Below are 22,966 nucleotides of genomic sequence, written 5' to 3'. Positions count from 1 at the left end.
TAAGAATTTGGAAATGTTTTCTTTTTCCCTCAGAGCAATTGTCTGGCCAGACCCAACATCTACCTCATTCCAGACATTGATCTGAAGTTGGCTAACAAATTGAAAGATATAATCAAACGACATCAGGTAATATACATGATCACTTCAGAAACATTGTGTATATAGAATTCTTGTGAATCTCAGCTATAAATTATATCTTTTGATTTCTATATATATATGCATAAAGTGAAAGTTCCTCTCTTTGGGTTAGTCCCAAGTTTTCTTCTCTCTCCCCTTGCCTTCAATTCTTAGCCTAGAATAGCATTTTCCCACTAGCATTATTGAGATATAATTGATACATAACATTATAAATTTAAGGTATCCAATGTGATGATTTGATACATGGCTGTTTCCTGGAGTAGCATTTAATAAAGCCATTGGTGTGGATTCATAACAGTCTTACAATGAAATATGTCTTTTTAGAGTTAAAGAGACCAGTGTACTGTGCATCCCTGTAATTACAAAGTCAAACAGTGAGAGCTAGTGACACGGTTATTGGTAGGAAGAGATCGAAGATTACTTCAAGTAAACCTGCCTCTCTCCCATTATATGTATTGTATTTATATTTGTAGTGTTGAAAAAATGACTGGAAGATTCTGTTTTCTCTACAAACTTCCTTCTCTTGGTTTACATGTACCAGTGCTATCTTCTCACATCTTCACTTCCTTTCTCTAACTTTATTGTGGTGAAGACCTTGGGTATTTATGCATGTATAGGTCTGTGACTACATATGTGGCTAAACTGTAAGCAAATCTTTGTCATGGTAAACTAGCTGAGGACACTCAAGATAATTTTTTGAAGCAACATCACTTGAATGACAAAGTTTTACCATATGTTAGAGTTGGTTGAGAAACCTCATGAAATAGATGTTTTTTTTTTTTTCCTGCTGCAAGAGAAATTGCTGGTTGAATTATATTTTAGCATTTATTAAAGTTATCTTCTAAGTTTTCAAAGCAAATATTGCTAATACTGCTTTTTTAAAAATTTTTATTAGAGTATAATTGTTTTACAGTGTTGTGTTCAGTTCAGTTCAGTTCAGTCGTGTCCGACTCTTTGTGACCCCATGAATCGCAGCATGCCAGGCCTCCCTGTCCATCACCAACTCCTGGAGTTCATTCAGACTCACGTCCATTGAGTCAGTGATGCCATCCAGCCATCTCATCCTCTGTCATCCCCTTCTCCTCCTGCCCCCAATCCCTCCCAGCATCAGAGTCTTTTCCAATGAGTCAACTCTTCCCATGAGGTGGCCAAAGTACTGGAGTTTCAGCTTTAGCATCATTCCTTCCAAAAAAATCCCAGGGCTGATCTCCTTCAGAATGGACTGGTTGGATGTCCTTGCAGTCCAAGGCACAGTTCAAAAGCATCAATTCTTCGGCGCTCAGCCTTCTTCACAGTCCAACTCACATCCATACATGACCACCAGAAAAACCATAGCCTTGACTAGCTGGACCTTTGTTGGCAAAGTAATGTCTCTGCTTTTGAATATGCTATCTAGGTTGGTCATAACTTTCCTTCAAGGAGTAAGCATCTTTTAATTTCATGGCTGCAGTCACCATTTGCAGTGATTTTTGAGCCCCCAAAAGTAAACTCTGACACTTTCCACTGTTTCCCCATCTATTTCCCATGAAGTGATGGGACCGGCTGCCATGATCTTCAGAAGTTTTCTGAATGTTGAGCTTTAAGCCAGCTTTTTCACTCTCCTCTTTCACTTTCATCAAGAGGCTTTTTAGTTCCTCTTCACTTTCTGCCATAAGGGTGGTGTCATCTGCATATCTGAGGTTATTGATATTTCTCCCGGCAATCTTGATTCCAGCTTGTGTTTCTTCCAGTCCAGCGTTTCTCATGATGTACTCTGCATGTAAGTTAAATAAACAGGGTGACAATATACAGCCTTGACGTACTCCTTTTCCTATCTGGAACCAGTCTGTTGTTCCATGTCCAGTTCTAACTGTTGCTTCCTGACCTGCATACAGATTTCTCAAGAGGCAGGTCAGGTGGTCTGGTATTCCCATCTCTTTCAGAATTTCCCACAGTTTATTGTGATCCACACAGTCAAAGGCTTTAGCATAGTCAATAAAGCAGAAATAGATATTTTTATGGAACTCTCATGCTTTTTCCATGATCCAGCGGATGTTGGCAATTTGATCTCTGGTTCCTCTGCCTTTTCTAAAACCAGCTTGAAATGTTGTGTTAGTTTCTGCTATATAGCAGAGTGAATTAGATTTACATATACATGATATTGTTGTTTACTTGCTAAGTTGTGTCTGACTCTGTGACTCCATGGACTGTAACCCACTACACTCCCCTGTCCATGGAATATCCCAGGCAAGAATACTAGAGTGGGTTTGTCATTTCCTCCTCCAGGGGATCTTCCCAACCCAGAGATTGAACCTGTGTCTACTGCATTGGCAGGTGGATTCTTTACTGCTGAGCCACTAGGGAAGCCCACATATACATGTATCCCCTGTTTTTTAGATTTCCTTACCATTTAGATCACTACAGAGCTGAAAATGACCACCTATATTTTCTTTTTTAATTTTTTGGCTGCACTGTGCAGCATGCAGGATCTTAGTTCCCCAACCAAGTTGTCAAACCTGTGCCCCCTGCAGTGGAAGCACAGACTCTTAACCAGTGGACCGCCAGGGAAACCCCTCTGATATTGTACTTCTAAAAATTGGAAATTTAGTATAGTCTTTTTCTTACCTATAACATCTGTACAAAAGAGAAGAGTGATAGGATTGTGGCTTTAAATCAAGCAGTCTGAAGTGGAATTGTTTTTGTTTTTAACTATTATTATGACTTTGAACAAGTCACTTAACCTTTTTTCTTTTAGATTCTTTATTGGAGTGACCGTCAAATGTAGCTTAATTACAGGTGGAATGTTAGAGGGCATAAATGGAACAAGTTAACCAGTGGGTTTCTGCTTTCAAGCTAAAATTATATACTCTTATTGCTCTGAAATCATCCTGGGAAAAGTTTATATATTTTCCTGCAATTTAATACTGAACATTTAGGTGTCATAGTTCTTAGGAAATCTGACTCAGTGATTGTTTTCTAAGGATAACCTCCAGAAAGATAAAAAGAGCTTCCTGGTTTCAAGATCCCTTCCCTAACATTCTGTGAAAGTAATAATAAGATCAGATGATCAGGTCTTTGCTCAAGCATTCAAAATGCACTAATAACTCTATTGATTGATCACTTACAGTGTGCCTCTCACTGTTGTTAGCTCATTGTGTCTATTAACCTAGTCCTAACAAAATTATTGTAAAACACATTTTATTGTTACCACTTTATTTCACAGAAGACACTGAAGCACAAAAACATGACAAGCACATGACTTGTCCCATGTCATGTTAAGTAGTACATGGTAGAGCTAGGGTACAAACCCAGGCCTCTCTGATGGACTCTGGAGGCCAGGGTCCTCAATAGTGTGCTCTTCTGACTGCTGCCTCACACATTAGATGTTGACATTCCCTTTTTAACCTTTCCTCTGGCTGTTAGAAGTGTGCTCTAATACTTCTGGTGATTGTGAATTCTTTGCCTTCTTTGGTAGCTATTTCATCTTTACATGGGTCAGTGGTAAAGAATCTGCCTGCCAATGCAGGAGACGCAGGTTTGATCCGTGGGCCAGGAAGATCCCCTGGGGTAGGAAATGGCAACCCACTCCAGTATTCTTGTCCAGAAAGTTCCATAGAGAGAGGAGCCCAGTGGCCTACAGTCCGCGGGGTTGCAAAGAGTTGGGCACAACTGTGCATGCACAAGCACAAGAGTCGTTTTTAGATAGCCCTAAATCTGAGAAGTTTATAAAGTTTTCTTTCCATTGAAAATTGCATTATAGTGTTTTCTGATTGTAATATTTAGTAAATACTCATTGTCAAAGACAAAATTAGATAATATGTTAATGTGCTACTTATACCTGATTTTAAAACTTCTTGTTATTTTTATGGTTTCTATAATGAGCATTTTTTAAAAAGCATTTATTTATTTGGCCAAGTTGGATCTTGGTTGCAGCATGTGGGATCTTTATTTTTTTTTATTTTTATTTTTTTTTACTGTATGTCCTTGTAGCTTGTTTATTTTATATGTAGTAGTTTGTACCTCTTTTTTTTTTTTTTTTATGTTTTTAAATTTTTATTCCTTTATTTCTCATGTGTTCCCCATCCTGAACCCTCCTCCCTCCTCCCTCCCCATACCATCCCTCTGGGTCGTCCCAGTGCACCAGCCCCAAGCATCCAGCATCGTGCATTGAACCTGGACTGGCATCTCGTTTCATACATGACATTTCACATGTTTCAATGCCATGCTCCCAAATCTTCCCACCCTCTCCCTCTCCCACAGAGTCCATAAGCCTGTTCTATACATCAGTGTCTCTTTTGCTGTCTCGTATACAGGGTTATCATTACCATCTTTCTAAATTCCATATATATGCGTTAGTATACTGTATTGGTGTTTTTCCTTCTGGCTTACTTCACTCTGTATAATAGGCTCCAGTTTCATCCACCTCATTAGAACTGATTCAAATGTATTCTTTTTAATGGCTGAGTAATACTCCATTGTGTATATGTACCACAGCTTTCTTATCCATTCATCTGCTGATGGACATCTAGGTTGCTTCCATGTCCTGGCTATTCTAAACAGTGCTGCGATGAACATTGGGGTACACGTGTCTCTTTCCCTTCTGGTTTCCTCAGTGTGTATGCCCAGCAGTGGGATTGCTGGATCATAAGGCAGTTCTAATTCCAGTTTTTTAAGGAATCTCCACACTGTTTTCCATAGTGGCTGTACTAGTTTGCATTCCCACCAACAGTGTAAGAGGGTTCCCTTTTCTCCACCATGTGGGATCTTTAGTCGAAGTGTATGGGATCTAGCTCCCTGACCAGGCCCCCTGCACTGGGAGCACAGAGTCTTAGCCACTGGACCACCAGGGAAGTCCCAAGAATGAGCTTTTTTTGTGTGTAACTGACTTCAAGTCATGGGACTTCCCTGGTGGTCCAGTGGTTAAGATTCTGTAATCCCAATACAGGGAGCATGGGTTCTATCCCTGGTTGGGGAACTAAGATCCTGCATCCCGTATGTTCCCCCCCCCCCCAAATAATAATAATAAAATAAAAATAGATGACTTCCACGTCATGTTCTAGACTGTATATAGTATTCTAGCTGTGGCTTAGCCAGAACTTGACTTCAGCATTCTGTCATTGACTTAAGACAGCAGTAGCATACATATATACTGGAGTGAAGTCAAATGTCCATCTTGTATGTATGTGGCCCTAGCTTATGACTCGTGGCCTTAAACTTGGATTGATTCACTTCAGGTAACATTGATAATTTGTGATGACTTTGGAATAGCTTGCAAAATTAGTTGAAGGTATTCAAATTACTGATAAAGTTACCCAGAGAGAGAGAGTTCTGAAGAGAATAAGCCAAGAGTTAGCTAATACATGAGCATTATTTTCTTATACAAAATATAAACTGTATATAGATAATTTGTTTTTGTTTCTTCTTGTTAATCATTATCCCTTGCCTTGAATAAAAATAATAAAAATGTTATAGTCTTAAAATAGTGCTGTTAAAATTTAAGGTGTAGAATAATGCCCCTGTAATTCCCAGGCAGTTTGCATCTGGCATCTCATAATTTGTTTGTCGTATGTTTTATTTTTACATCACTTGTTCATTTGCTTTCCAGGGAACATTTACTGATGAGAAGTCAAAAGCTTCCCACCACGTTTATCCATATCCTTCCTCACAAGAGGATGGTAAGTTAGTTTTTGGTTATGAACTAATAAACTGATACTTCACTAGATTTTTAAGTTATGTCAAGTGGTTTAAACAATATGACCAGCTTTTTAAAGATAAGAGACTTCTGGGGACTTCCTGGTGGTCCAGTGGTTAAGAACCTGCCATGCAATGGGGGCTATGCAGGTTCAGTCCCTGGCTGGGGAACTAAGATCCCACGTGCTACTGGCAACTACCAAGTCATGCCTGCCTTGAATAAGACTGGATGCAGTGATATAAATTAATAAATAAATATTTAAAAAAATAAAAGAAAATAAAGATAAGATACTTTTAAGTATTAAATTTCATTGATAAGTTAAGTTTGTAGGGGTTTTTAATTTTTGCTGAGTTATGATTAGCAAGCTAACTCTGTGATACCCATTTTTCTAATCATTAGACTTATTTCTTTGTTGGTAATCATTATCTGGTTGTTAAGTCTAGGCCAGCCTTATATATTAACTTTGTTAATGTTTGCTGTACCTCTTGTGTTCTGAAAATTAAGAGAAATTGCAAGATAAAGGAATATCTCTTGGGAAGATTGGCTTACTGTCTAAATAGGGCCCCTCAGCAATATTTTAGTTTGGTGAATTTATAGTGATTCAGATTTTGATCTTTAACTCGGCTGTCATGAAAGTTAATTTTGTCATTGGCCAGAGTTCATTAGACTTATGAAAAATGATTTTGTACCTTTTACAAAGATTTGTGCTAACCATTCTTTTAAAGGTTGGAAAGTTGGGATACAAGCTGTGAGTTAGTCAACCAGGTTAACTAATTTAGATTGAGAGATCTCTTATAGGGATCAAGTCTCTGGTAAAGCACATCATATCCCTTTAGGACATCTTATATGAAAAGCCAAATTATATCAGATTTGAATGACTAATTACCCCATGTTGAGCGTTTTTTCCTGACCAGTGCAGTTATGCTAGAAGTCAATAACAAAAAGATTACCAGATAATCCTTGTATGCTTGAAAGTTAAGAAACATATTACCATATAATCCATGGGTCAAAGAAGAAACTATAATGGAAATGGGAAAACTTTGGAGCTGAATAATTATGAAGTGAATAATAAAGTGTGAGAACATTAAATTTTGTAGGATGCAGCCGAAGCTATGCTCAGAGGGAAAACTTTATCTTTAAATGCATGTATTAGGAAAAAAGAAAGACTGAAAATTCAGTGGTTCACAAGAAATTTATCTGAAGAATTTAGAGAAACAACAGCAAGTTGAACCTACAGGAAGAAGGAAATAATAATAAAGACAAGGGCAAAACTTAATGAACTAGAAAGTAATAATAGCAAGATGATGAACGGTGTCAGAAACGGTTCTTAGAAAAAACTAATAAGACAAAATCGTGTGACATCAGCAACAGAAAGAGAAAGAATAATGTCAAGAATGGAAGGGGGACATCACTACAGCTCCAACAGATAACTATAGTTGTAAGAGGTTAGATTGGTTGGTTGCTTGCTCGTGCTTTTGGTGTCAAATGTAGGAAACCATTTCCTAAATCCAGAGTCATGAAGTTTTACACTTGTCTTTCTTCTAAGAGTTTTATAGTTTAGCTATGACATTCAGGTCTTTTCATTATCCGTTTTGATGCAGAAATCTTGATTTGATTTGTAACAGTCACAATTTTAGCTCTGTGATTATGATACTTTTATAAAATGTGAAACCTCACTCTGCCTTCCCTGTTTAATTGGTGGTTTCTCAGATTTTTATCCTTTTAGGTAATAGCAGTTGGTTTCCACTAGATGGAGGTGGTGAATTAGCTGTGTATATAGCATTCTGTTGTTGGCTAACTCTCCTCCAATAAGGCTGGTATGGAACTTTTAGGTTATGAACTTTTTGAAAAAAATTACCTTTTACAAAAGACTTGAACTGTAATTGTTATATCTAGATTTCTTATTCATGCTGGTTTTGTTTTTCTCCTTTGTTTAACACAACCTGGATTACTACATACTGATGGTTGGTTGGTATGTTGCTGTCAGTAGTTATGGTAATTGTTAGGAGATAGCATTTTGATTTTAATATATTGGAAGCTATTTTTTAATGTAAGATATGCTTCTTCACATATAGGATTTACCTTAGAGAAGCTGACAAGTAAATGTTGACTCTCAGCAAAGCTCTGTGTTGGGCTTATTACATACACCGTTTTAGGTAACTGCGGATGATAACAGTACCAGCCTCAGCACATTACAACCATGTTGTAAAACTCTTTCAAATGCAGTATGCCTTTTATATAGATTAGTTAAGTTTAAAATAAAAGGTGATATTTAAGATATTAGTAATATTTTGAATATGGTATGCTAAAGGGGGCACAAAATAAAACCATAAAGGTAGTAAATTATGAAATTTGAGGAAAATCAAGTGGTGAACTTTGTGTATCAGGATAGTGGGAATAAGAGTGAGTAGGTCAGAGAACATGAGTCTGATTTAAAGAGTTTTGTTTTTATTTGGTGAGTGAAGCAGAGGGTAAACAAATTTTGATGGTTTGGTGAAGAAAGATGGAGAATTTTCCTGGGAGCCGATTCCTGGGATACCTGATAAAAGGAAACTGGTTAGAGAACAGGAACCATTGGGAAGGTCTCAAATTGCTGGATGAGGGGATGTGTAACCACTGTCTGGGATAAATCCACATATCAGGAGAGCACAGGAGATAAGTCAAATGGCAAACCAGGATGGTCCATATCTTTAACAGTCAAGGGAAGATAAGGAAAACATTTCCAAATATAAGCGGTGGGCAGTGGAATTTTTCTACAGAAAGTAAAGCCTGATATAAGGCATTTGGTCAATCAGGAAATAATTGATAACCTTTGAGAATGGAATTTCAGTAACTTGCAAATGAGAGCAAGTTGTAGAGTTGGTGGAAGATCACCATTGCCCCAGAATGTATGACAGGGAAAAGAAACTGGAGATGGTTTGGGTTGTGTTTTTCATTGGTGGCTTTACAGTATATTTCTGGGCAGAGCACATAGTTGAGTTAAGACCTGGTAGGGATAAAGGGATTGGTTTAAGAACATGGGTTGAATTACTGCTTTTAGCAGAAAGAATGTGTACTTCCTCAGAGAAGAAAAGAGAATTTTAAAAAATTTAGATACTATTTAGAAGAGGAAAACAGACTATATCTTGTTCAAAATAAATTATTTAGATAGACAGAAAAGCCCCTTAGGTTTTCTTATCTGTTCTTAATTTTTTTTGTTCTCTGACTTGATAATTTTAAATGACTAGTTTTTAAAAACTTTTGGAATTTTATATTGGAGTATAGTTGATTAGCAATATTGTGTTAGTTTCAAGTGTACAGCAAAGGGATTCCATTATACATATACATGTATCCTCAAACCACCAGTTTTTGAGTTTGCTTTCTTTCTTCTGATTGGCCAAGTCTGATGTTGAACCCCTCTAGAGAATTTTTCAGTTTCGTTCTTGTAATCTTAAACTCCAGAATTTGTTTGGTTCTTTTTTTATGGTTTGAATCTCTTTGTTGATAATTCTTATTTTGTTCATACATTGTTTTCCTAGTTTTGTTTAGTTGTTTTAAGTGTGTTCTCTTGTAGTACTTTGAGCTTCTTTAAAATGATAATTTTGAATTTGTCAGGTAATCCATAGATGTTTGTTTCTTTACGATTGATTCATTTTATTCCTTTGATTGGCCCTTTTTCCCTTTCACTTCCTGTATTTTTTTTTTTTCCCTGCTGTGTTTTGTGCATTTGGATAAAGAGCTGCATCTCTCAGTCTTTATGGCCTGGCTTGATACAGGCAAAGACTTGCACAGATAAGCCCAGCTTGAGACCTGGCATCCATCAGACAGTTTCTGGGCTTGAATATATGATTTCTCAGAGAGCTTTGCTAGTTTCTCTTTCAGGAAATTATAATCTCTTGCTCTCTCTAGTGTCTGACTGCCATACCACAAGTTTGCTGTTGCTGCAACAAGCCATTGAGTGAACTCTTGATTTGTGGGTGCCCAGGCTTTCAGAGTATGCTGGTTTCCCATCAACACTGAGTTCGTTGAGACAGAAACCTGTCCTATAGGTTTGTGGACTTCATGGCATTAGTCAGTGAAGCTGGGGCTATTCCCTGTTGATGTTGGCAATGAGAAGCCAGTTTTACTTAGCTGATTTCACTTGGTTTTTCTGTTCTGCTTTTTTGCAAGATTCAAGGGGTTATCACCTCATTAGTTCCTTTTTAGTACTGGAAATGGGTTTTTTAAGCTACCAGAATTTTCTAAGCTACCAAAGGAATCATAACAAGTACTGAAATGCAGATATGATTCAGCTATGATTAAATCAACAAGAATCATCTGATTATATACATGTGCATCTCTTTTTGTTCAGGAAACTTGAAAGTATCTACACTATGTCATATTGTTTACACTCTTGTTGGGTGGGCTAAAATAACAGGAAGTCATTCACATATAATCAAGTATTATTGCTAAAACTTCTGATATAGCACTATGAAGTGCTGTAGGATACCAGAGAAAGTGAATCTGGAGGGAAAAGAGCAATTGGTAAAACTTTCATCAAGGAGCTGAAGCATGGCTTACACATTGAAAGATGTGTCATAATTGCAAAGCTTACCAGAAAAATGAAGGAGCGGTTCTGTGTGGGAAAGGAAGCTGTAAAGAACATAGTGGTCTTGATTTGGGTGGATCTGGCGACAAATAGGCAGGTGGGTGGGAGGGGGGAGTATTTTACTGAAGTAGACAGTTGGTTTTATCAAGAGTGATGGATAATAGACCTAGAATCTAGTAAGTCTGAATAACCAGTGAAAAACCTCCCCTTAATAAGGAATTTTTGGAGGAGCTTCTAGCAAACCAAAAACTCTAGGTAGAAATTAAGTCCAAGAAATAGTTGATTCATCTCTTCTGTCAGATTGACTAAAGTTTTTTCTCTTTTTCCCTTTCAGAAGAGTGGTTGAGACCTGTGATGAGAAAAGACAAGCAGGTGTTAGTACACTGGGGGTTTTACCCTGACAGGTAATGTTGAAATGTCCTTAGACCTGGTATATAAACAGTTTCATCAGTTATTTATATATAGTTTTGCTTTCTGAGTAGTAACAATTTTGTTGATTTGTTTTAGTCAGTGAACTCAGTTCTTTTGAGTATTCTCTTACTGACTTTCATATTTATTAAGTTACTGAGTTCAGTGGAGTTCACAGGCTTTATTTATCTTAAACTGATAAGTTTGCTGTGTTTGTCAAGACAGTCTTTAAGTAATCAGTCTAATACCAACTGCTAATTTGGATTTGTTTCCTTTAGGAAATGAATATTTCTTCTGGATGTTTTAATGACTTGTTAGTTTTATTTATTTTTAAAAAATAGGCCATTTTATTAAAAAATAGGTCATTTTATTTTTCAGTTTATGGATTCTTTATTAAGGATGAAATTATGTATAAAATGAAGCATGTACCATAACTCATACTGTGTTTCAGTATCTAAATGTGAATTAATGGTATAAACAAGAACTAATGTCATTGAAAATAGTGGCTCTTATTATTAATGTTATGGCTGCACAGAGGGAATGTAGGAAAAGGATAACCTTTCACGTCCTTTATCTTAAACCTGTGGTAGAGCTGTTCACATGTTCATTTCACTTTTGTCAAATGAACAGACTCTCCGTTCTGGGTTTTTCATGTTAGACCAGTCTTCTTTCATCTGTATCCACATCCATTTTTAGCCTTTGCTACCACATTTTTGTTAGCAAATCCAAGACATCATTTCAGTATTTCAGTTATAAATATTTCAGTATGCATTTCTGAAAGATAAGTTTTTTGTTTTATTTTTTAAGAAATAAGCATAAAGCCAGTTTCAAACCTAAAAAATTTCAGGGAATTCCTTAATGTCAGATATCAAATCATTGACACATGATACATTTGATTAATTGATAAGATTGATGTTTGTTAGAATTAGAATTTAAACACATCTTATGTCGTTTTATTTCCTAAGTATTTTTCAGTTCTCCCTGTGGGTTCTCCCTGTGTCTTCACCCCTCCTTACATTGTATTACTCAAGAAATTGGGTTATTTGTCGTGCAGATTTTACCACACTGGGATTTTTTATGGCGTCACTGTGATGTGTTTGAACGTTTCTCCATTCTCTGGGTCTAGAGTTGATCAGAATCTATTTCAGTTTAGGAAAGGAACAAAACTTGCATAGGTGTGTGTTCTTCATTAGGAGACATATAATGTCTTGGTTATGTGGTGTGTTTAAGTTAATCTGTTTGAGTAACTTTATTTTACTTGTTAAATATATTTTTTTGAGAAAGAAATACATTTTTTGGTATCTTCAAAATTTAAAGAACAGTTTTTATACAAGTTGAATTAATTAGAACCAAGATCAAGTTAGCTTGCTTGTCAACCTTTTCTGAACTATAATTGACCACTTTACATGAACTAACATTTTTTAAAAAATAATAATATTTAGGTAAATTCTTTCTAGAGAACATTTCTTATCTCAAGGCTTTAGGTATTCACGGCACTATTAAACTTTTCAGCATTATAAGAACTGTCACAGGAACTATTGGAGTTTGAAACACTTAGGTGGAAACTCAAATCTATGCCAAGCTCCATAAAGCACAGGATTGAAACGAATTTTATAGTTAACACTTTATAAGACATGTTAGCCTTTTTGCTAGGCTTTTGTTTATAAATCAAATAAATTGTAATGGCTAGCTCATGTCTTATCTTCTCAAGGGACCTTGTTAGTTCATTATCTTTAGAAACTTAGTTTGTGTCCTCACTTCTTGGGCAGCATTTTCTCACTAAGACTTAAAGAATATAAGTTTTAATCACCATCATAATCTTTACCTGTTATAGTTAGTTATTTGGCAGAGGAACTTTTTTCCTGCCAGTTCATGTTTAAATGTTCCTAGAAAACTTACCACAGTGCTGTTTATAGGTATGTTGAGCTGTACTTGTTCCAGATGCTTTTGAACTAACTTTTAAGAAGTGGCTAAAGCCAGCCAGTGCTTGTTACCGTATTTATATTTCATTTAGTTATGACTTAGTTTTATAATGATTTATTGGCCAATATAGGAGCATTGATAAAGTAGGTAACTTGGTAGGTAATTTTATACTTATTTCAAGGTTGTAGCGGGGGAGGGGAGTAATTTATATCAGTGTGTTGGATTTCACTGATAAGAGAACCATTGAGCAGAGACATGTGAAGATAGGAGGGAGTGAGCTAGGTGTATATCTGGGTAGTGAGGAGCATATATAAAGGGTGTGAAGGGACCCCCGCTTGGTGTATGTAAAGCACATTACTAAAGCCCATGTGGTTGAGTATAACATGAGTGAGAGGGAGTACTAGGAGATGAGGTCATAGGACCAGATCATGAAGCCTTGGCAAACCAGTGTAAGGATTTTGACTTTTAACTCTTGAGTTCAGTGTGAGTTGGAAGGTTTTAAACAGTGAGTGGTGTGGACTGACAGCTTTTAAAAGAAACTGCTCTGGTTGTTCTGTGAAAAATGGAATCCCAGGGGCTTTGCCCCAGAGTGGAAGTGTCAGAAGTTAGATAGATTCCAGACATAATTTGAAGGTGGAAGTGGTAGAAGTTGTTGATAATTTGATTATAGGATGCAATTGAGAGTGAAGTCAAGGATATCGTCCAAGGATTTTGGCCATAACAACAAGAAAAGTGGAATTGGGATTTTTTGCTAGGTCATGTTGTTGGGGTTGGGATGGCATTATATGTTGACTTCTGAGTGTATTAAGTTTGGAAGCTTTATTTGACATATAATGAGAGATGTGGAATTGGCAATTGAATTTATGAGTCCAGAGTTCAGAGAAGAGGGAAGATAGGCAGATACAAGATTTCAAGTCATCAGTGTATGTTTGAAGCCGTGGAACTGCATGAGATGATCATCAAGGGATTGAATAGGTAAGAGGATTGTTCCAAAAAGTGAAACTTGGGGCTTCAGTGTTAAAGAGATTTGGGAGGAGAGGAGAAACTAGCCATAGAGACAGAGGAGAGGCTAGTGTCCAGAAGGAATGCCAGATAATAGCTCTGTCTTAGAGGACAAGTAAGGGACATCCTTTGAGGAGTGGTTAACATGTTAAAGTTCTGTGCACAGAGGCTTAACCTTTGGGTTTCACGACGTGAAGATTACTGTAGACCTCTGCAGGAGAGTTTTCTTGTTAGAGTGTTAGAGACAAAAGAATGTGATAATTTGCTATTACTGGATCCTAACAGTATTTCTAAAATGCGTTTTTACCTCTAGATCAAAGTGAATGAATTTGGGTTCTAATTTCTTTTTTTATTTTTTTTTTATAGCTATGATACTTGGGTCCATAGTAATGATGTTGATGCAGAAATTGAAGATCCACCGATTCCAGAAAAACCATGGAAGGTGAGAGATCCTTTTTAAAACAGAATTTTTTAAAAAGTAAAAACAAAATTTACTGTTTCATAAGTTAATAACTCTTCTTAGCTATTCTTAACAACAGTGTTTTAAAGAAATATATACAGAGTGATGACTTTTCTTTCTTATCATCCTATTAAGAGATACCTATGGTTTTGAAGACCTCATTATCCAGGTCTTAGATCAGATGTCTGCAGTGATGTTTGAGGACACCTCAAAGCCAAGTTAGATTGTGGTTTGAGATACTGAGAAAGGAGTGTTAGAAGTGGAGTTGAACATTGTTGATGTCATTTAGGAAGGCTAGGAGCAGTGCTTGCTTGACTTTTATATAGACTCATCTTACTGTTCATTTCTATTATAATGTTTTCAGCTTTTAGTGTGGAAATAATTTTGAAAGTTGCAAGAATAGTACAAAGCCAAGCACTGTTTTATATTCTTCTTCCAGATTCCCCTCTTATTAATTATTGAAATAATTTATTACCTGATACAGGACCCATATTCCATTTTCACGAATTGTCCCGTTGATACAGTAAGCTTTATTGTATATTTAAGTTTTTACCCTGATCCAGGATCCAATTCAGGATCACACATTACATTTAGTTGTTACATCTCTATTCTATTTTAATCTGAAACTTGCAGCTCTTTTTTTTTTTCTTCTGTGACATTGTCATTTTTGAAATACATAGGTTGTTGTTATAGTTGTAGAAGGTCCTTGAATTTTAGTTTGTATGTTTCCTCATTATTACATTCAAGCTGTGCACTTTGGGCTGCAGAATTCCATACCTAATACTGTAGCCTTCTCAGTGCATCATACCAGACACCTCGTATTGTCCATTTTCCCCATTATGGCTGATGGTTGGATCATTTGTTAAGATACTATCTGCCTGGTTTTCTCACTGTAACATTACCATTTTTCTCATCAGCATTTAAGATATTTTATAGGGAAAAACTTTGAGAGTGCAGAAATACCCTTTTTTTAAATTGAATTTCTGTCTGAAGGTTTGCTCATCCATGAATAATTTCTGTGACTGATGCTGTCTGTTTGCAGTGGCATTTCACAGTGGGGACAACTCTTCCATTCTCCCTTGATGTGTGTCTGTGCTCTGCATGCACTCACAGAACACTGACAGTACTACTTCATTTTGATGAATTATCTGAATTTGGCCAGTGGAAACTCCTTTAAGCTGCCTCCTGTGATCTTTTGGCATTGTTTGATTCATTTTTGCGTACCTCGTACTTTTCTGGGACAAAAGATGTTCCAAACTCTTTTTGTAATGTCCCTATCCTAGTATTTTTACAGGTAGCTCTTTTCCATGAGTGATTATATGTGATTTTTATTGACTTTTACATAGGATAAGCAACACTTGAATTGGATCTAAGTGTTACATTTTAGACCTGGTTCAGCCTATTTCCAATTGTGTGACCTTCAGAGAGATAGCCTTTGAGCTTTAGATTCCACATGGAGTTAGCAAAAATTACTTTTTGTTTTAAATAAACTTTTAATTTGGAAATGATTTCAAACTTACAGAAAAGTTGCAAGAAAAAGAATAGTACTTGGCATACCTGTATACCCATTATCCATATTTGCCTGTTAACATTTTACTCCCTTTTTGAGTTACTATTTGATACTTGCATATAAATATTTTTTCCAAATCATTTGAAGTAAAGATGTATATGGAATGGGTCTTTAGGTATTTTAGTCTACTGTTCGTATTTCATTGTTGCTGCTTGACCTGGTCATTTTTTAAAAATAAATTTGTATTGGAGCATAGTTGATTTTCAGGGTTGTGTTCTTCTATATAGCAGAGTATATATCAGTTATACATATATCCAGTCTTTCTTAGATTCTAGTCACATATAGATCGTTACAGAGTATTGAGCAGAGTTCCCTGTGTTACACAATAGGTTCTTATTATCTGTTTTATGTAGAGTAGTGTGTTTATGTCAATCTCCCCCCTTTCTCCCTTGGTAACCATGTGTTTGTTTTCTGCATCTGCCTGTTAGCTTTGTCACCTTTTCATGTCACCTTTTCTTTCACTTCTGGTGTTTCTTCTATGAAGTGCTTGTTTCTACCTCTTGCTTTTTTCCATTGCATCGTCTTTTTCTTTGTGGATATTATTTAGATATTCTGCATAAGAACATGCATGGTTATATCATCAGTTACTTGTATTAAAAATAGATTTTCCTAGTAAGCTTAGCTTTTTGTTTTTCACTACTGAGGTCATCTTAATATTTTCCTATATCATCTTGAAAAATTATTCTTTAGTTTTGCATTTTGTATATAGATCTTTAATCTTCTTGGAATTAATTTTTTAACATGTTACGATGTAGGAAAGATTTTTTCTTGATGTGGTGTTAGATCACCTCTCCATTCAGGGTGGGAAAATATTGAACCTGGATTTCTCTCCCAATGACCCATGCCATTTCCGTCAAAAGTAAGCTTTTACACAAGTCGTGGTTTGTTTCTTGCAGTTATGAAGTTTAATTAGTTGATTTGTTCTGAGTAGTACTCCCACTTTTTTCTTCAGGAGTCTCTTGGGTCTTTGCACTTTTGTATAAAGTTAAGAATCAGTTTGTTGAGGTCCATATTAAACTCATTGAAGTTTTGATTGGAATTAACATTTAATCTGTAGAACAACCTGGAGAGAACTGACGTCTTTACAGTATTGAGTGTCTCAATTTGTGGAAGCAGTTTATCTCCCTATTTATTTAGATCTTTTATATCAGTAAAGTTGTATAATTCTCTTCAGATTTCACTGATCGTCTCAGAATAATCTATAGTAATTATACATTTTGAAATTTTTTCCTCTACTAAGTCTGATATATGGAGTGTCAATTGGATAAAACTATGTTTCCCTTTGACAAAGATTGGCAAATTGTATCCTCTTACATAAATTAAAGCCACCTGTTTTTGCATATAAAATTTTAATAGATCACCAAACCCCTTCATTTATATATATTCTGTGGCTGATTTCACACTGTAGCAGCAGAGTTGAATAGACCTGGAGAACATATGGCTTGCAAGCCTAAAATGTTCACTATCTGACCCTGCAGTAAAGCGTGTCAATTCCCTCTGTATTTGTATTGTTCCATTATCTTCAGGGAAGATGATTTTTAAAAACAACAACAAAAACCACCCTTAAATGTAACTGAAGAGGTTATATCCAAACCATTCTCTCATTGAAAACTGGAAAAAGAAAGTGAAGTGTCTTATGTAGAATATTGAGTTTTAAGCCAACTTTTTCAGTCTCCTCTTTTACTTTCATCAAGAGGCTCTTTAGTTCCTCTTCACTTTCTGCCATAAGGGTGGTGTCATCTGCATATCTGAGGTTATTGATATTTCTCCTGGCAACCTTGATCCAGCTTGTGCTTCATCCAGCCCAGCATTTCACATGACGTACTCTGCATAGAAGTTTAGAACTTATACACTAAATCACAAGTTTAGGACTGGGCTTGATAGCAGTTTACCATAGTATCATTTTATAGGTAAGGAAACTGGGCTGGTTTTATGTAAGATTGTACAACCTATTATATTATTCTGATGCGAAGGAGTTTTTATGAGAAAGATTAATAGAGCATAGTAGTTTAAGAGCTTAGGCACAACTCAGTGCAAATCTAAGTTTTCTCTCTAGTAGGGTAGGTAATTGGGCAGCTTACTGACACTCTGCCCCTTTTGCTCATTAGAAGACTGGAGAGGCTAACCTGCATTGCTTTAGAGGGATTAAATGAGATCATATTGTTTGTAAGGTGTTCAGCAGAATGACTCATACTGTCCTAACATACTTTCTTAAGAGAATTCTACCAAGGTCTGATGGATAGCAAAGAATGTACAATGTGAATCTTCCTCTCTGCTTTTAAAATATATGTATTCTTTTCAGTACTTTGAAAAACTATTAAGTTTTCAAATGCTGTAACATTTGAAATTTATCTAAAATTTATCTTTTGTAATTACTTAGAATGTTATTGAATGTATAAATATAGATACATCCTTTATGCATAAGGAAATGATTTTCTTGGGCCTTCTGTTTTTGAATGTTTTTGTCACTGATTTTTGTGAAGATAAAGATGCAGCGATTAGTGAAATCAACCACATAGTGAAATACGAATACCATATGGTATCACTTATATGTAGAATACAAAAAAAAATTTACTCCTAGAAACAGTGGAAAAGTGGATTCCAAGGATTGGGAAATAAGAGAAATAGGAAGACTAGTTTTCGCTGTAAGATGAATTAGGTCTGAGGAGCTAATGTCAAATATGAAAAAAGTTGAAAGCAGTGTATTTTAGACTTGAAATTTGCTGAGTAGGCTTAAATGCTCTCATATGTTCATACTAACACACACACGAGATAAATATGTGCAGGGATGGATTCACTGGGGCGGGGAATCCGTCACAAAGGGTACACATGTCAAATCACAGTGTATACCTTAAATGCCTTCACTTTTATTTTTCAGTTATATCCTAATAAAACGAAATAAAAGAGGACATGATTATAAACTTTAAGGGTCTTGATTATCAAAACCTCAGTGCACACAAAACTTGTGATGCTTTTTTACTATTTGCTCAATCAAAGACGTGGAATAAAAATTAGATATGGTTAAGTTGCTACTCATATGTCATTAATAGTCATATTTTTAAACTATATGAATTGAAGCTTTAAGTATAATATATCAGCTTGTTTCATTTTGAGTACTTTAAAACTCTAGCATTTTATTATTTATGTAGCTCTTAATGCTTTGGTGTGATTTTAGGTTCATGCAAAATGGATTTTGGACACTGATGTTTTCAATGAATGGATGAATGAGGAGGATTATGAGGTGGATGAGAACAGGAAGCCCGTGAGTTTTCGTCAGCGAATTTCAACAAAGAATGAAGAGGTATTTGGTTCGGCACCATTTTTTTTTCTCTTGGTGTTTTCTTCCTTGGCCTGTATCTTATCAAATCGTATTAATAAACTAACGTACAAAGCAAGGCTCATCAGCCATCAAGTGTCTATAAAAAGTTACTAAATGACCATAATGACCATCTCAGGAGCTGGTGTCTCCCAAAAAGGAGCGTGACAGTCTCAGAGAGTCATTAAGGTTTAAAGTGGGTCATGCACTATGTAAGGCAGTACAACTGATTTTGGTTTCTAGATCTTGAGTATGAATTTTGTAAAGTAAATATCATTTTCCACAGGAAAACTGATTTAATTTTAATATTTTTTAATAACTTTGTTGGGCTTCCCAGGTAGCGCTAGTGGTAAAGAAACCGCCTGCTAATGCAGGAGATGTAAGAGACGCAGGTTCTGTCTCTGGGTGGGGAAGATCCCTTGGAGGAGGGTGTAGCAATCCACTCCAGTATTCTTGCCTGGAGAACCGCATGAACAGAGGAGCCTGGTGGGCTACAGTCTAGGATCGCACAGAGTTGGAGATGACTGAAGTGAATTAGCACACACAATAAAATGTAGGCCTTAAAGGTCTCAAAAGTTACAGTTCAGTTCTCTTTTGAGGTGGGCAAACTTGACAGTTAACACTTAATCCTTAAGCCACTTAGATATTTATCCATGTTTCCTTATAAGTTACAAGTTTAGAAGTGGGTGTGTCACTAGAGAAACACTTGAGACTGAGAAGAAGGCTGACGTGTTCGTGTTGGGTTATGACATTTTCAGATGGACGCCTGTGAGTCCAGAAGTATATTTTGCTGGGGACACTTAACATTTTTGCTTTTTGTCTTGTATTTTAGTTTTCTGAAAAAAAATCTTGAGACATAATACATTTAACAAATAATTTAGAACGTATAGTTCTTTCGTACCTATTTTTAGCCCTGAGACTTTCTTACTAAAACTGTTTGTCACACACTGAAGATTCTTTATTTTTAAGAAAAAAATATTTAAAAGCTGAGTCTTTTTCATATCTTTTAAATTCCTATTTTCTTTGGCATTTGACTTGAATTTTTTTTTAATTTTACTCTTCCCCCACTTATGTTGTTGTTGTTCATTTGCTAAGTCATGTCTGATTCTTTGCAGCCCCATGAGCTGCAGCACACCACACTTCTCTGTCTTTCACTGTCTCCCTGAGTTTGTTCAAACTCATGTCCATTGAGTCAGCAATGCCATTCAGCCATCTCACTTACATGCTTATGTATTTGTTTCTCCTTAATGTATTTCAAGCCGAGTCTTTTGTTACTGGAAATACTCTGATTTCCACACTACATTATTGAATTGGCATATTCAGATCTACTCCTGCTCCGATTTAGGTTGTTTATTCACTTATTTTAGGGGGGATTATATAAAAACTAATATCCCCCTTTAAAACTTTTAACTTCAGACTATACAATCAGAGATACGTGGTTTAGATTTTCTTTAAAACTTCTCTGATCAGGGGATTTTCCCAGTGGTCCAGTGGTTAAGACACTGTGCTTTTACTGCAGAGGGAATGGGTTCAGTATCTTGTTGGGGAATTAAGATCCTGTATGCCACTTGGTTGTGGCCACACACAAACAAAAACTTCTTTGATTGGCCTGTAAGATAATCCACATTCTGAATTTGATGCTACAGAGCTTCTGAAAGGAAATGGATAGTTGTAAGCAGTATGAGGATACCAGAGGACACTGATGTTTAATTGATGTTTTAATCTCTGATTCTTTTTTTAACCTCAGATACAATACTTTGGATCATTTTAGGTGTATTTATTATGATCTGTTCTTTTAAATTAGTAATTATCACCTACAGACTGACTTTTGTGTATTGATTTTTCAGTATATCTTACAACTCTGTGCTGTGCTTAGTTTCTCAGTCACGTCCGATTCTTTGTGACCCCATGGACTATAGCCTGCCAGGCTCCTCTGTCCATGGGAATTCTCCAGGCAACAATACTGGAATAGGTTGCCATGCCCTCCTCCAGGGGATCGTCCCAACCCGGGGATCGAACCTAGGTCTCCCGCATTACAGGTGGATTTTACTGTCTGAGCCATCAGGGAAGCCCAAGAATACTGGTGTGGGTAGCCTATCCCTTCTCCAGGGGAACTTTCCGAGCCAGGAATCAGCCCAGTGTCTCCTACATTGCATGTACATCTCCATGTTACAACTCTACTGAGCTCATTTATTAGCTCTGAGAGTGTTTTTGTGGATTCTTTTTCCATATGTAAGATCATGTCATCTGCAAACAGGAGTAGTTTTACTCCTGTGGGTTGGCTTTTAAATAAAAAATTGCAGGCTTATTAAATTTTACTTCTTTTGAATCATCTATTGTATTTCTTTTAATGATGAACTAGGAGTAGGTTCTGGTACTCTTTCACATGGTTATTCAGCCAGTCTTTGTATTCATTAATTTAATAGCATGTGTTCCATGTTTTTTCCAGTGGTTATTGTAAATGTTTCCCCTCCCTTCTCTTCCCTCCTCCTCCCCCACCCCCCCGAAACACAGAATTTGAACAGGAACAGTTTTTAGTTGTACAGGGTTTGAGCATGTCTGTTCTCTAGCAAAGTTTGAATACCTGTGGGATGGTTCTTACGTATCTATCGATGGTGTGTCACCTGGAAGATAGGGAAAGTCTTCTGGCTGCTAATAGTCCAGGATGCTTTATGTTGTGCCTTTCATTTACTCTGAGCTAGTAGGTTTGACATCTTCTTTGTGAAATTTTAGTTTTGGACAAGGATTTGTGGAAACTGAGACATCAGCAAAGCTGGCTGATCTTTATTTCCATTTCCTTCTTCCTAGCCAGTCAGAAGTCCAGAGAGAAGAGATAGAAAAGCATCAGCTAATGCTCGAAAGAGGAAACATTCACCTTCCCCTCCGCCCCCCACACCCACAGAATCCCGGAAGAAGAGTGGGAAGAAAGGGTAAGAACTGCACTGTGATGCAGGAGGCCCTGAAACAAACTCTAAAGGACTTCCCAGATTTTTACCTTCACAGGGGACGTTTGGCTGTAGGAAGTCTAGCTTGGACTTGGTACTGTATTTCCCTGATTTTACCACCTGGTCCTGTACGTGATCCGAGTGACTTACGGAGGAGTGAACCTCTGTGTTATGTTCTGCATGGTATAGCAGTGTAGTGCCTTGTTCAGTAAGACACATTTGTATTTAGTGAATCTTGCTGGAGTGGAGGTTTTGGTTTCTATTGAGTAGGTTCTTGTGGGGATTAAGTGAGACTTTAAAGACCTTGTATAGGTCTTCCTGCCCTGAAGTAGATAACAGATGGTCCATAATACATAGTATATATTATGTACATAATAAATGTATATTAAGTAAATACTTAATAATTTCATGGTTGTCTAGCTCAAAATATATTTTAAACAGTTTATTAAAGGTTACAGTTTAGTTTTAGAAGATGAGAGTTTACAGAATTTATTCTTCTCATGTGATAGTGAATTAGTTGAATTTCTGGCTGTTGTCAAGTAGACCTTCACAGTGCAGACATCTTTTTCCATTGGTTTCCTTTTGTGACTTTCTTTAGCCACATTTGCCTTTTGCTGCCCAGAGCATGCCTTGAGTCACACTATTTCTTGAAAGGTTACTTGAAGCATTCTTAAACATGTGTAGAAGCTTTTAGAGAATTTAAGAAACTCTTAGTCTCATAAATAATAATAATGAGTTAGTCACAGATACAGAAAAGATTTTTGTTATCTTTGTCAAGTCACATATATTTGTTGTTAAAATAGATTGTTCTTTGGGCGTTGAGGGTAACCTTATTTCCTAAACTTACAAATTTAGGAAATAAATTTCATAAATTCTGAAATGTACTGTTGATGTTCAGAGATTTCAGAGCTACCTGTAATATAACAACTTTTCCAAGTGTTTTGGGGCCTGAAATTGCTATGTTAC

At 36.4% G+C, this 22,966-nt stretch overlaps 1 protein-coding gene across 2 annotated transcripts in view; it reads left to right on the top strand.

The window, feature by feature from the left end:
* SMARCC1 (SWI/SNF related, matrix associated, actin dependent regulator of chromatin subfamily c member 1) overlaps window positions 1-22,966 on the top strand; it is a 125,545-nt gene that overhangs the window by 22,067 nt on the left and 80,512 nt on the right. For both annotated transcript variants that reach the window (XM_027523283.1, XM_027523282.1), the window contains exons 5-10: window positions 34-126; window positions 5,723-5,792; window positions 10,711-10,780; window positions 14,076-14,151; window positions 18,915-19,040; window positions 21,864-21,985. In XM_027523283.1, coding sequence (XP_027379084.1) covers window positions 34-126; window positions 5,723-5,792; window positions 10,711-10,780; window positions 14,076-14,151; window positions 18,915-19,040; window positions 21,864-21,985 — 557 coding nt within the window. The remainder of the gene's footprint in view (window positions 1-33; window positions 127-5,722; window positions 5,793-10,710; window positions 10,781-14,075; window positions 14,152-18,914; window positions 19,041-21,863; window positions 21,986-22,966) is intronic.

The sequence above is a fragment of the Bos indicus x Bos taurus genome, chromosome 22 (assembly GCF_003369695.1).
Source record: "Bos indicus x Bos taurus breed Angus x Brahman F1 hybrid chromosome 22, Bos_hybrid_MaternalHap_v2.0, whole genome shotgun sequence".
Taxonomy (NCBI): Eukaryota; Metazoa; Chordata; class Mammalia; order Artiodactyla; family Bovidae; genus Bos; species Bos indicus x Bos taurus.
Note: the sequence above shows the minus strand (reverse complement) of the source record. Positions and strands in the feature narration are given on the sequence as shown.